This window comes from Phoxinus phoxinus (genome assembly GCF_949152265.1).
Source record: "Phoxinus phoxinus genome assembly, chromosome: 1".
Taxonomy (NCBI): Eukaryota; Metazoa; Chordata; class Actinopteri; order Cypriniformes; family Leuciscidae; genus Phoxinus; species Phoxinus phoxinus.
In genome coordinates this window covers 5,801,963-5,816,870 of record NC_136876.1, presented here as the reverse complement: position 1 = coordinate 5,816,870, position 14,908 = coordinate 5,801,963, and the positions used below count along the sequence as shown (strand labels likewise).

The 14,908-nt window shown below is 39.1% G+C and overlaps 1 protein-coding gene across 1 annotated transcript; it reads right to left on the bottom strand.

Annotated features, from left to right (window-relative positions):
- Positions 1–5,248: 5,248 nt before the first annotated feature.
- LOC306983458 (uncharacterized protein) lies at positions 5,249–14,908 on the bottom strand. Its single transcript, XM_079583870.1, has 10 exons — positions 14,778–14,908; positions 9,006–9,317; positions 8,550–8,909; positions 7,887–7,973; positions 6,883–6,921; positions 6,720–6,794; positions 6,375–6,403; positions 6,211–6,285; positions 5,994–6,062; positions 5,249–5,866 (listed from the first exon to the last, which is right to left on the bottom strand). The coding sequence occupies exons 1-10, from the start codon at positions 14,836–14,838 to the stop codon at positions 5,777–5,779; spliced, it is 1,197 nt and encodes a 398-aa protein (XP_079439996.1). The 5' UTR covers positions 14,839–14,908; the 3' UTR covers positions 5,249–5,776.

The window sequence follows — 14,908 nt, the reverse complement described above, 5'->3', positions numbered from 1 at the left end:
AGACAATATAGACCTACAAACATATATATGTCGGGGTTATACATATATAAATATATATATACATATACATATATATCCTACAGGTTTTCTTTTCTTACTGGTTGAATATTTTGTGATTTAATTAGATAGTTTTAAAAAAATTTGAAACAGAACATTTAAAATAAATAATTACAAAAGCACAGTATACATTTAAACTGGTAAGATGAATCTGAGCTTATATTAACCTACACTTGATTTACCCCATTACAATAGTCCCTTTACAGTTATTTATATCATAAAAATACACTAAATTGTAGGTTTAAAATTCTAAATAAGGCACATCTAATGTCCAACAACCAATATTTTAGCATATATATATATATATATATATATATATATATATATATATATATATATATTATGTACTTTATTATGTCTTTCAATTCAAATACATTTAACACAATTATACAAATGGACAGTTCCCTTAAAGACATAATATTTCCCCCCAATAAATCTTATTTTTCCTTCTACTTTTTTCTTTTGTGATAATACCCACCAACACATAAAAACAATTAGAACAACAACCATTAAGTACAGTTAGACACTTTTACATATGAAAAATGGAAAAAATCAAACATTCACATATTTATATCAAACTCTTATAATGACACTTAATTCATAATAAGTTATTAAAGTAATATTATTTAAATATCAAATATTAAAGCTGCAGTCCGGCACTTTTTTGGGTTTAAAAATATCAAAAAAGACATTTTTGAAAAAAAACGTAACCAGCCAGTGTTCAAAACGATCTGCTTGCCTTACCTCGATTCACAACGGTAAGCTTGTAATAATGATTTTAATTCCAGTGGTACTGGTGGATTTCCGCGGGAATTTCGAGCATGTCTTTGCGTCATCACATCACTTCTGTACACATAGAGAAGGAGTCCCCGGCTAGCGTGTGTGGATGATGGAGGTGGAGAAGAGATTAGCTTAGCACTTGGTATGGCGGATCCCGAAAGTTTAAAGCGACAATCACCAGTGACAACTGGAGATTCACCAGTTGTAAAACAAAAAGACTTCGGACTTCAGAGTGGCTACAGAAAAAATATATTTTTCACGTTTTGACGTGATATAAGCAATCGTTAGATTTAATCAGCATGATATAGCCTACTGCAATGCTTCCCCCCACTCCCCGAATTTGGTCAGAACAAACGTGAATGTTACTTACTTGTTCAGATGACATTTTCCGATGAAAATTCTAATGTTGACACTTTCAAAAAGTATACTCTGAGATTGCTGATGATAGTACAGTATCCACAGCGACGCAGCAGCCTCAATACATTGTGTTCATCCGCGCTGTTTCATGCCGATTTACTACCCACGCACAGTTAATAATTCCGCGAATAACTGCAATTGCAGATTTCTAACAGAGATGGCGACAAAGAGGAAAAACGACGGACTGCAGCTTTAAATAAGTAAATAAATAAAATAACAAATAACTAGAATTACGGGAGGGAAGGTTATTTAGTTATAGGCCAATGTGTATTCCTTTATTTTATGGAATATTCTTTGATTTTAGAGTTGCACATATCTTTTCAAAATGTATACTTTTGCTCATAATTTTATGTTATCCTCTCCATAATGCACTGTATAAACTAAATCTAACCAAACCTTCTTGCTTTCTCCACAAAAGAAAGAAAAAAGATTGCTTTAAAAGCTGTAATTCCTAGCATTCTAATGAAATAAGTATAAGTTATCTTTTTTAAGTAGCTTAGGTCCTAAACCCAAAACTATATTTTGTATCTTTATTATATTTGGTTTCCTAAAAAAAATGTATTCCCTGAATTAGGCCTACTTCTGTTTAATTGTTTTATTATAAGTATAAAATGAGTGTAATGAGATATAAGTTCACTGCAACTGATCCAACATCCTAAAGATAAATTATTATAATCAGAAGATATTTCTGGTGTTATAAAATATCGCATAGCCTATTAATTTTCCAAGCAAAATGTATATTAGTCAGAATTATTGCGCTCCTATTTGGCGCGCATGCGCGCAGCAGCGCTCGTTCAATGTGAAGTTTACAGCAAAATTGAACTATTTGCACAACTTTCTAAGATTTTCAGATGGAGAATATTCCTGTGAAATGTACCTTTTGCAAACCCCATGTCTCAAACGCATAAAACAGCACAAAATATATGAAGTTTGATGGTGGATCGATTTGATCTATGATCGACCTCCAGGGCTGCTTAAGAAACGCGTGCACACGCAGTTATCTAGACTAGATAAACCTGGATCAAATTAGTGGGATTGCGTGAACTTGAATTACCTTTTATGAAACCGCTTTAGCCCCAACTTATTTGTTAGGTTTATTCAAGTCGCGTTTTGGAGTTTAATCCCCGCTTTTCTTAGCATCTTTTATGGAACAGACCCCAGGTTACTTTGCGGTTAATATTAAACATATTAAACAAAGTCCTTTCAAATTTGGTCATTTTTTAAAAGAAATTTAAACAATAAATACCGTTTTGTGGCTCTTTAATATGTTGGTCAGATCGCTGTGTCGCCTCAGTTAAAGCCGCTCGTGAACCGATCATCTCTTCCTTCTAGTTCATTTATAGCATCAAATCAACATGAATAAACATCAGAAGGAATGTTGTTTTAACTGCGGAAAGTACACTCCGCTTCTCAAGTTCAAATCCTCCCATGTAATCTACTAACTCTGCATTGTCGGACAAAATGGCGGATGGCGAAGTATGATTGGTCAGATCATCTGTCAATCAAGCTCCCTGCGAAGGGTCATTTGAGTGTTTGAATAATCTCCTCAACCCTCTGCTGGTAGATGCTGTAACTACACCATCATGGCAGTAACATGATTTCTTCATCGACAGCAAATGCGATAAAGCCAATGCTTCACGTAAAATGTTAGTGTTTATGTGTGTTTAAAATCTGCAAAATAAAGAGTAATAGGACTATCACATATGCAAAACCTCAGATGATCTCGTTTAGATAATTTAACTGAGAGAGTTACTCGGGAGAATAGAGAAAGCTCAGATATAAGACTCTGGAATGGACTTCAAGTGCAGCATCAAGTGCAGGATGATTTGAACACGTTCAGAGAATAGCTCTGTTCTCAGAAACGGTTAAAGCGCTGATAAAGCTGTGAAGCAGATTTGAGGAAGTGTCTAGAGACTGTGAAACATGGTGTCCAAATGTTCAGCATTTCCTTGTAGCCCAGAGTGTGGTTACGCCCAAACGTACTTCTGGTTTCCAGTGGCGGCTGGTGGGTTTAAAAATAGAGGGTTTTTAAAAGGAGCAAGTTTAGTTCTGTCTGTTTTTACAGGAACGGAAGAGACAAAAACTTTTTTAACCCATGATTTATCATGCTCTTTATTGCCACATGTGAAAAAAGAAAGTAATAACTAACATTAATTGCGTGACATATACACACTGCAAAGACAAGTTGTAGAATATTGTATGGCAATATAATGTGAGCGACACTGATGTAATTCTCAGACGGGCGTCTCTCTGTAGAAGAAACAGCGGATATACAAGCTGAAGCAAGAGGATCATTTCTGCATGAAGAAGAAGCTTTCAGACAGAAATACAGCGGATACACAGACTTCAGTCATGGAAGAGGCTTGTGAGACACTAGATTGAGTCTGGTCAGTATGAAAACACATCAGGACTTCAATCTCAATCTTTACTGAAGCTGTGATGATATAGAAGAGATTCTGTGCTCTGACCGACGACAGACCAGGGGTCTCATTTATAAAGCGTGCGTACGCACAAAACGGGGCTGGAAACGTACGTACGCCAGTTCCCACGCAAAGGTTGTGATCTATAAAAAACTAACTTGATGGGAGAATGGGAGGCGCGTCTCAGGTGCTGCGATTATCAATCCGCCCAAGTAGCAGTGCTTCGCCTTCAGAGAAATATAGTTCCCAGTATTTATACGGTTAAAATATGTCTGTGTCTCATGTGACTTTGTTTTTTGTACACTCTGTGACTATACAAATCACAACATGTAAATAGGAAAATGTTTGCGTTATTTTGTCACTTATTTGGATTAGTATGCTAGCTGCAATCATTTACATCCAGTCTTTGTGCTAAGCTAGGCTAGCGGTGGGTGCGTCAAACTGACTTATAGCGCGCACGGAGATGAAAAAGGTATGTATGGACTTATCTAACTCTGGGGGATACGGTGAATAGGCTAAAGTCCCAAAAAGTCGGAGTGTTCCTTTAATGTTTATTTGTGAAGGTCTAGTTCTTGTTCACCGAGGCGTAAAGTTGATCCTGCGGTTGATCTTCTCTTCTTCTGATGGCAGCATAAGTCACTGTATCATTATGATCCTGAAAGAACAGATTCTGTCCATCAGTGTTTGAACCACAGCGATTATTATTATTATTATTATTATTAGTGCATGAGCTTCATTTACAGTGGGTACGGAAAGTATTCAGACCCCCTTAAATGTTTCACTCTTTGTTATATTCCAGCCATTTGCTAAAATCATTTAAGTTAATTTATTTTCCTCATTATTGTACACACAGCACCCCATATTGACAGAAAAACACATAATTGTTGACATTTTTGCACATTTATTAAAAAAGAAAAACTGAAATATCACAGAGATGCTCAATTGGGTTAAAGTCAGGGCTCTGGCTGGGCCATTCAAGAACAGTCACGGAGTTGTTGTGAAGCCACTCCTTCGTTATTTTATCTGTGTGCTTAGGGTCATTGTCTTATTGGAAGGTGAACCTTCGGCCCAGTCTGAGGTCCAGAGCGCTCTGGAGAAGATTTTCGTCCAGGATATCCCTGTACTTGGCCGCATTCATCTTTCCCTCGATTGCAACCAGTCGTCCTGTCCCTGTAGCTGCAAAACACCCCCACACCATTCTTCACTGTTGAGACTGTATTGGACAGGTGATGAGCGGTGCCTGGTTTTCTCCACACATACCGCTTAGAATTAAGGCCAAAAAGTTATATCTTGGACTCATCAGACCAGATAATCTTATTTATCACCATCTTGGAGTCCTTGGGGTGTTTTTTAGCAAACTCCATGCGGGCTTTCATGTGTCTTGCTCTGAGGAGAGCAATGGCGCCACCCTGGTCGACTCCTGGCCACCCCACTGGCCACCCCAATGCTGGCCCAGAGTGTAGTTACGCCCAAACGTACTTCTGGTTTCCAATGGCGGCTTGTGGGTTTTTAAAAGGAGCAAGTTTAGTTCTGTCTGTTTTTACAGGAACGGAAGAGACAAAAACTTTTCTTTTAACCCATGATTTCTCATGCTCTTTATTGTCACATGTGAAAAAAAGAAAGTAATAACTAACATTAATTGCGTGACATATACACAAGTTGTAGAATATTTGATGGCAATATAATGTGAGCGACACTGATGTAATTCTCAGACGGACGTCTCTCTGTAGAAGAAACAGCGGATATACAAGCTGAAGCAAGAAGATCATTTCTGCATGAAGATGAAGCTTTCAGACAGAAATACAGCGGATACACAGACTTCAGTCATGGAAGAGGCTTGTGAGACACTAGATTGAGTCTGGTCAGTATGAAAACACATCAGGACTTCAATCTCTATCTTTACTGAAGCTGTGATGATATAGAAGAGATTCTGTGCTCTGACCGACGACAGACCAGATGATGACTAATAAATCTCATTCATATTCACCGGACATTCAACAAATATCAGCTCGTTCACACACACATATATAATTCCTCCAAACACCAGATATGCTGATATGATGAGCTCATGATCTGTATCATTAATGTTTATTTGTGAAGGTCTAGTTCTTGTTCACCGAGGCGTAAAGTTGATCCTGCGGTTGATCTTCTCTTCTTCTGATGGCAGCATAAGTCACTGTATCATTATGATCCTGAAAGAACAGATTCTGTCCATCAGTGTTTGAACAGCAGCGATTATTATTATTATTATTATTATTATTATTAGTGTATGAGCTTCATTTATCTGAGAGTCAAACTCATGTGCTGGTATCTACTCACATCGAGCGATTTTACTGGCTTTGTATGGGAAGAAGTGACCTCAGAATAAGTCACATCATCTGTCTGCTCCTAAACATCAATGCAAACGTGCAGAGAGTCGAGTTTAACACACAGAACACACACATCTCTCACTATAATATGTAGAATAACACAGAAGCTTTTAAATCACATTATAGAACAGACAGTGAACGTAATGTTTGATGGTTTAGTGACTCACATCGGCTCTTGCGGCGGGAGGAATGGACATGTTGATCGTCTCATACGTCCCTTTATGTTCATTCTCATCTTTGACCTTCAGAACAAACAGTTAAACTGCATTAATGACACTTTATTGAGCTTTAAAGACAGAAATCAAATCTAAATCTGCATTACTGAACTCACCGGTGAGTCGCCAGTCCCTCTTTTATTATCTGAAAACAAGTGCCTCATGAAATATGAGTATAAAACAATAAAAAAAATTTTATTAATACTTAATAAAACAAAATATTAAGTATTAAGATTTTCAACAATCAGATTTTGTTGAAGCATTAAAATGAATACAAATTTTTGACTTAATAACTATTTGAGATTGACATTACAGGATTTCTCAGCAGGAATAATCTTCTGTTTGAGATTTTCATATAATCTTCACATGTTTCTATGATACTTACAGTCTGAACATGATGTGTGTGTTTGCTCATCTGAACTGTTTTTAATTGTTGTAAAGGAGTAAATCTGAAAACTCACCGGCTCTTTTTCTGCAGATCAGCCAGAGAAGAGCAAGAAGAACAACAGCGACTGCAGCGACAGAAATCACTATGACTGAAGAAGAGATCGAGCACAGAGTCAGAGACGGACAGGGCAGATCGGGGACAGTTATAGACACAGACAGAAGACTGGGATTATGTACCTTGTGGGATTGTGACTGCTGGTGTTGTATCAGCTTGAGCTGAAAAGGATGAATGTTAGTTGAGATGCATCATAATAATATCCAGCATGAGGAGGAAGATGAGGTGAGGCGTAGCAAACCTAGCAGCTTAAACTTTATTTGACCAAACTAAAGAGAGTAATCCAACATGAGAACCCACTCAGCAAAACCCCCAGATTTCATGTAACTCTGCTCAGAGTACTTATGGTCCCACTCTACAGACTGTTAAAGTAACTCTGAATCAGTGTTAAAACTAATGAGATAATTAAGAGACTAATTAAGTGATGATTGAGCATTATAAGTGTATAATTCATAAGTTTATAAGTTTAAATGAGTCTCAGTGGATTAGAAATAGTACATAGAATGGCAGTTTAATGGAGTCTAATGGGCTTCAAGGTGTTAAGATGTGAATTTTTGACAGTATGAACAGTCTTGGCTCATTTGAACAGTCCGCAATGAAAGTCAATGGGATTTTGCAGAGTTTTAGACATTTTTAGGAAAACCGTAAGTCCGATCAGTTAGAAAATATGTAGCATCTAACTTCAGAACAGTCAGATCAGATCAGATCACAGATCACGCGTGTGTAATTGTTATAAAAAATGAAAGCCTGCTAGAAGCTTGCAATCCAAATTGTCTGTGCACTGTGTGATTTTGTCCGTCTGAGGCAAATTTTGCAAATCCTAAAAGACTCCTCTGATTCTAGGCCAAAATCTGAAGTCTTTGATGCTTTCTGGGAGAATTGAGTGAAAGAGCCGAAGTGTGACATGAACACACACTCACTGTTTATACTACACATGTCTAGAATATGCATAAACACACTAATTGGGACGCACCATAAAAGTCCATGACATGAAACTAAAACAACAACTCACTGTGACAATCATACTGTAGAATATGACAGTCATATTTCGATGAGTTAACACTGAAGATAACTCCAGCATTACGCACTGGAAAGCACTGATGTGAGAAAGACAGTGATGATGTACCTTTAGAAACGTGTGTGTGTATAGTTGAGGGATCCTGAGAGTGTGTGATGTGGACTGGATTCACTGCTGTCGTTGATAAAGCTGGAGCTGTGAAGATGAATGTTAGTTCAGATCATTAATACTGTACAATATGACCATCATATTTTAACTTTGATCATCACATTACATAAAAAGTAAACATTTTTGCTGTTAAGAATCAATTCCTTGATTATTTCCAGCATCACTTGTTGGCCGGTCACTTCACTGCAGTTCATTAGTTTGAAGCAATGCTTTGAGTTTCTCTTCTGTGAGAGTCAAAGAAGTTTTTGTTCCTCAGTTTGTTCTGGTTCAGTGATACTGATAGACATTAGTGTTACTGACATTATGAGGATCTTCACACACACACACACACACACACACACACACACACACACACACACACACACACACACACACACACACACACACACACACACACACACACACACACACACAGTGATACTGATAGACATTAGTGTTACTGACATTATGAGGATCTACACACACACACACACACACACACACACACACACACACACACACACACACACACACACACACACACACACACACACACACACACAGTGATACTGATAGACATTAGTGTTACTGATATTATGAGGATCTTCTCACACTGTTTCTCACCTGAATACTTGACAGTGTATCTGACTGAGGTCTTGAGTTGATCTCTGTGAGTAAGCCGACATCTCCACTCTCTGTTGTCATCTTCATCCAGGAGTGTTGTAGTCAGAGTGATGATACAGCGATATTGATCTGATGATAATGATGATATCTGATATCTGGAGTCTGTCTTCAGATCAACACCAGTCTGATTCACCCACAACAGCTCAAGACCCTCAGAACTGACCCAATCATCACAGGGGTATCCAGTATCTGTATATAACTGACAGTAGAGAGTCACAGAGCGGCCTGGACTGATCTCAGTCTGTGAGGATGAAGATGATGGAGATGATGATGATGATGATGATGATGAAGACACTGAAACTGAACACAAGACACAAATCACACACTCTTCAATCATCATCTGAGTTTAATAAAGAATCTGCTCTTTTTAAATTGACCACATCATCATAAACTTACCATGAAGAACATGCAGAAAAACACGAGCATCAGTTCCTTGTTTCTGTCCATTCACAAATTGTCTGCAGGTGTATTCTCCATAATCTTCTTCTGTGACGTTCATGATGTTCAGAGAGCAGTCAGACTCCAGACTCAGTCTCTCGTGTCTCTCTGTGTCTTTCTTCTTTATCCCTCCAGTAATCAGTTCAACTGTTGAATCTCTGAATCTGTTGTAGATCCATGTAGTTGATGTGCAGTCATGAAGAGCTTTATTACAGGACAGACGCACATTTCCACCAGAACTGATGAACACATCATCATCTCCACTGGTTCCTGAAACACAGTATATCTCAGTGATCATTATATTAATAATGAAAAGCATAAAAAGCAAAAACTATAAATGTAAATGTAGAACTGTTTTGTTTTGTTTTTTAAATGAGAAGAGAAGTTCATTATTTGTATTTGGGTCTGAAAAGATACACACATCCAAACAAAGTGTTGATGGATTTTTTTATTTTTTCAAATGTTTGTTTAAGTGTGTAAAACAAGCCATCCAATGGCTGCATTTTATTGTGTATTCTGAGAGCGTCCGTTTGACAGCGAGAACTGTATACTTTGACCCTCAAGTTCAGGCTGCAGGGGGTGAACGACGGGAAAAGGCAACGCAGTTTTCTCTCTCGCGATGAGTGAGTGAAGTTCAGCGCTGAGAAAGCTGACAGCAGTCAACGACACGTTCACACACACTTTGAGCTCGGTGACGAAAGTTTGCACGAGAGTATGGTGTGAACTGGGAAAGTTCAGCATCAGTTTGCAGCACGGAAAAAAAACATTGCCAGAGAGTTCTGTGAGAGACAGCGCACTTCAGTTTCGCGTGAGTCAGATAGATGGAGGAGATCTAGCAGAGGATGTAAGAGAATCTGTGTTTTTTTTATCATCACGTTGATTTAAAAAAAAAAAAATGTTTTAGATTGTGTAATCATCCAGAAGAATATTCCCGTGTTTATTTTCTCAAGTTTTGTGTTGCAGTTTAAATTATAATAAATTGTGTAATTCGATTGAAATCCGGAAGAATATACCCGTGTTTTTTGAGAATAGCCGTTTCTCAATATGCGTTCTTGTCTGTACTTGTGTTCTTGTGGACTTGTGAAACGTCATCAGTCGCTGACTCGCTACCCAAGTACTGTTCCAATTCAAAGTTCACATCTAGCGAAGTCCAGTTCAAATCCCCGGATGTGTTCTTGATCCGCCCCTTTTACCGAGGATGCATGTAGAGGTGACTTGTGCAGACTTGAGACTGACAGGTATCCCAGGATTCATCTCGCCCCACCAGCAAGCGTCAATGGCAGAGGAGAAAACCCGCTTAATATTAAAATACTACTGTTATCGTGTCACGAAATGTAATTCTAAGAGAGTTTCAGCCGAGAATGTAGTTGTTTAAAGCTCAAATCTGTGGTTTATTTATAAAGATAGCGCCTATTTGAAAAATGTATCTGATGTTTTCGGAGTTGTGAGATCCAGGCGATCACCGGGTGTTCAGCGCTCAATTACCCCGACTGGACCAGCTTTTCCTCGGCTAGTGCTTCTGATGTTTGCCGCTGGCTCTGGTGTCTAGTCTAGTGGTTAAACATGAGATATAATTCGTCTTGGGTATATCTAACGGGCGATCTTTGGTCTCATTAATCTATATTTGTTCCATGGCAAGTCGTTTTGGCTGAGGGCAAAGTGAAGTTTCATAATTTTATATATTTAGGCTATTTAACTTGAGCTATAGGCTATTTTAAGCTGACTTATGTTTGACTGAATTGTTTGCTTTATTTATTTATTTTTATTTACTTATACTTTTATACTGGATATCAGAACATTAAAACTGACATTTAACAAAAAGAGTCAGTGTTGTGTAATTTTAATTTAGGCTATATAGAATATTTTTTATATTTATTGTATTATACATTCTTTTCACTGTACATGTATAATAAAATAAAATGACACAACCCCGTCTCTGTTTATTAAATGTCAGTTTTAATGTTCAATAATGTTTCATATTTTTTAAATGAAAACTAAAAGAATCAGGGTTGTGTTTTATATTTTGTGTTGTTATAAATATATGCAGTGAAGATAATCAATGTACACGTTTCCTGAACCACATTTGTGTGGCCATTTAATGGGTTTAAGATTTTTTTTAAATGAAAAGAGGCAGAGTGTTGTTTTATACCATATTTCGTTTTATTGTTGCCTAAAATATACATAAAAAGATAACCGGAGTAGCCAGAGCGTGCTGAGTGACGCGATCAAGAACGCCGCTGTTCCATTTGCAAAATAACCGGACTTTCGTCCTCGGGAGTTCGTTCTCCTAAGACGAACTTGGCAAGTCTGAACTGCCAAGGGCGCAAGTCCGAAGTTTGCGTACTTGGTATTGAGAAACAGCCAATGTCTAATAAGGGGAGAACTGCCACTCTCATTAAACTTCCGGCTTCTGAACTGGTTGCAGTTCCACTCTGGCTCCACATGAGGGCGCTCACAGGACGAGTGCAGAATGAATGGAGGTCTATGGAGCTATACCCCTCAAAATTCACTTTTCTCAGGATATAATTTTTTGTCTAGTAATTTGAATGTTGTATTCGAAAGGAGATGCAAAGAAATTACACATTGCTGGGTGTTAGATTTTTTAGAGTCACTTATTTGCTTTAAAAAGTCTTTTAAAATATCAATGACGTCATACACATCGTACGACCAGAGATGCTGCTTTACGGCAATTCTTCAGTCACTTTGGTGCTTTCAGCTCTGCACTCTTTTCTCTCGAGGCATCGACAACACAGAGGACACAGGTAAACAGACAACACAGCTGACACAGGTAAACAGACAACACAGCTGACACAGGTAAACAGACAACACAGCTGACACAGGTAAACACACAACACAGCGGACACAGGTAAACACACAACACAGCTGACACAGGTAAACACACAACACAGCTGACACAGGTAAACACACAACACAGCGGACACAGGTAAACACACAACACAGCGGACACAGGTAAACGCACAACACAGCGGACACAGGTAAACACACAACACAGCGGACACAGGTAAACACACAACACAGCTGACACATGTAAACACACAACACAGCGGACACAGGTAAACACACAACACAGCTGACACAGGTAAACACACAACACAGCGGTCACAGGTAAACACACAACACAGCTGACGCAGGTAAACACACGACACAGCGGACACAGGTAAACACACAACACAGCGGACACAGGTAAACACACAACACAGCGGACACGGGTAAACACACAACACAGCTGACACAGGTAAATGCACAACACAGCTGACACAGGTAAACACAACACAACGGACACAGGTAAACACACAACACAGCTGACATAGGTAAACACACAACACAGCGGACACAGGTAAACACACAACACAGCAGACACAGGTAAACACACAACACAGCTGACACAGGTAAACACACAACACAGCGGACACAGGTAAACACACAACACAGCGGACACAGGTAAACACACAACACAGCGGACACAGGTAAACACACAACACAGCTGACACAGGTAAACACACAACACAGCGGACACAGGTAAACACACAACACAGCTGACACAGGTAAACACACAACACAGCTGACACAGGTAAACACACAACACAGCTGACACAGGTAAACACACAACACAGCTGACACAGGTAAACACACAACACAGCGGACACAGGAAAACACACAACACAGCGGACACAGGTAAACACACAGCACAGCGGACACAGGTAAACACACAACACAGCGGACACAGGTAAACACACAACACAGCGGACACAGGTAAACACACAACACTGCGGACACAGGTAAACACACAACACAGCGGACACAGGTAAACACACAACACAGCTGACATAGGTAAACACACAACACAGCGGACACAGGTAAACACACAACACAGCAGACACAGGTAAACACACAACACAGCTGACACAGGTAAACACACAACACAGCTGACACAGGTAAACACACAGCACAGCTGACACAGGTAAACACACAACACAGCTGACACAGGTAAACACACAACACAGCTGACATGGGTAAACACACAACACAGCGGACACAGGTAAACACACAACACAGCGGACACAGGTAAACACACAACACAGCTGACACAGGTAAACACACAACACAGCGGACACAGGTAAACACACAACACAGCTGACACAGGTAAACACACAACACAGCGGACACAGGTAAACACACAACACAGCTGACACAGGTAAACACACAACACAGCTGACACAGGTAAACACACAACACAGCGGACACAGGTAAACACACAACACAGCGGACACAGGTAAACACACAACACAGCTGACACAGGTAAACACACAACACAGCGGACACAGGTAAACACACAACACAGCGGACACAGGTAAACACACAACACAGCGGACACAGGTAAACACACAACACAGCGGACACAGGTAAACACACAACACAGCGGACACAGGTAAACACACAACACAGCGGACACAGGTAAACACACAACACTGCGGACACAGGTAAACACACAACACAGCGGACACAGGTAAACACACAACACAGCGGACACAGGTAAACACACAACACAGCGGACACAGGTAAACACACAACACAGCGGACACAGGTAAACACACAACACAGCGGACACAGGTAAACACACAACACAGCGGACACAGGTAAACACAAGTGCTAGAAGAGTTTTTGCTAGAAGACATTCTGGTCGCGCTTCGGATGCCATGATGCCATCAAGCGGTATCTCTGGTCGTAATCACTTCCATTCAATGAATGGGAGTCTATGGAGCTAGACAGATAAATTTGTCTCTTTCACCCGATTGCCGTTGAGAAATCTCAGATTTGATTGTAGGTTTTGCAAGTTCAAAAATAAAGAAGTGTGAAGTCCGCACACTGATATTAATTGCTTCCAAAATGGATTTTATTATTAAAAAAGGCAACGTTTCGACCCTCAGGTCTTCATCAGGCACATGTGGCCACACAAACGAGGCCACAGCAATCAGCATCAGCAAAATAAAGGCAAGAAAACAGGCGACGAACAATGAAAAGAAATAGACAGAGTTTTGTCTTAAAGAAAAGTAGGCCTGTCCCCCAACACTCTCCCCGGTCAATGCTCTGACAACAGCCCAGACATGCAGCTACTCAGCCATCAGCTCAGGGAAGCACTTTTAAACATAGAAATTTTTTATTTTGCTTAAAATGTTTTAGTTTGGCAGCTCAGTGAAGCACTTAAAACATGTTTTATTTTTATATACAGTATAATTGTGCTTCAAATAAAAAAAAGTATTAACCTACTAACCTAGTATTACACTTATTCTTGTTTAAAATCATTTACATAATATATATGAATGTATATGGAGCGTGATAAAAAGGTGACCTTGAAAATGTGGCGTTAAAGGCGACCCAAAATGTGGGTGCACCTAAATAAAAAAGTTATGCGCACCAGTGCAACCACATACAACTCCACATAAAACATACATGTAAGAAATACAATATAAAGAGGTCTCTGTTCTCATTTATCATCAATTCACAAAGCGAAGAACACGGACCTAAAATGGCGCAGTTACACAGCTCAACACATGCGAGCATAATGTGCTAATGCTAACACTCAATTCAGCTAAATATATTTATGTATGAATTTAACAACATTATTTAAACTCTGTCATACATGTTCAAATGAACTCTTTCCAGACTAATTCCACTAAATGTGTTTAGAGAAAATACAGATTTCTTTACCTGTGAGAAGTGAAGAGAGAATGATCAGTCCCAGCAGACACAGATCACACTTATCAGACATTTTCTGTTTCTGTCAGTCTTCCTCTTCATTATATGTAGTTACAGCTCCTCCTCGTCATTATATATAGTTA

Bases quoted from the DNA above. Each gene is read 5' to 3' on its own strand.
- LOC306983458 (XM_079583870.1), bottom strand. From the start codon at position 14,838: ATGTCTGATAAGTGTGATCTGTGTCTGCTGGGACTGATCATTCTCTCT. The intron at 6,063-6,210 runs GTGAGTCACTAA...ATTGATGTTTAG, and splicing joins CTCCCGCCGCAAGAGCCGAT to GAGCAGACAGATGATGTGAC. The intron at 5,867-5,993 runs GTGAGTAGATAC...CTGTTCTTTCAG, and splicing joins AGCCAGTAAAATCGCTCGAT to GATCATAATGATACAGTGAC.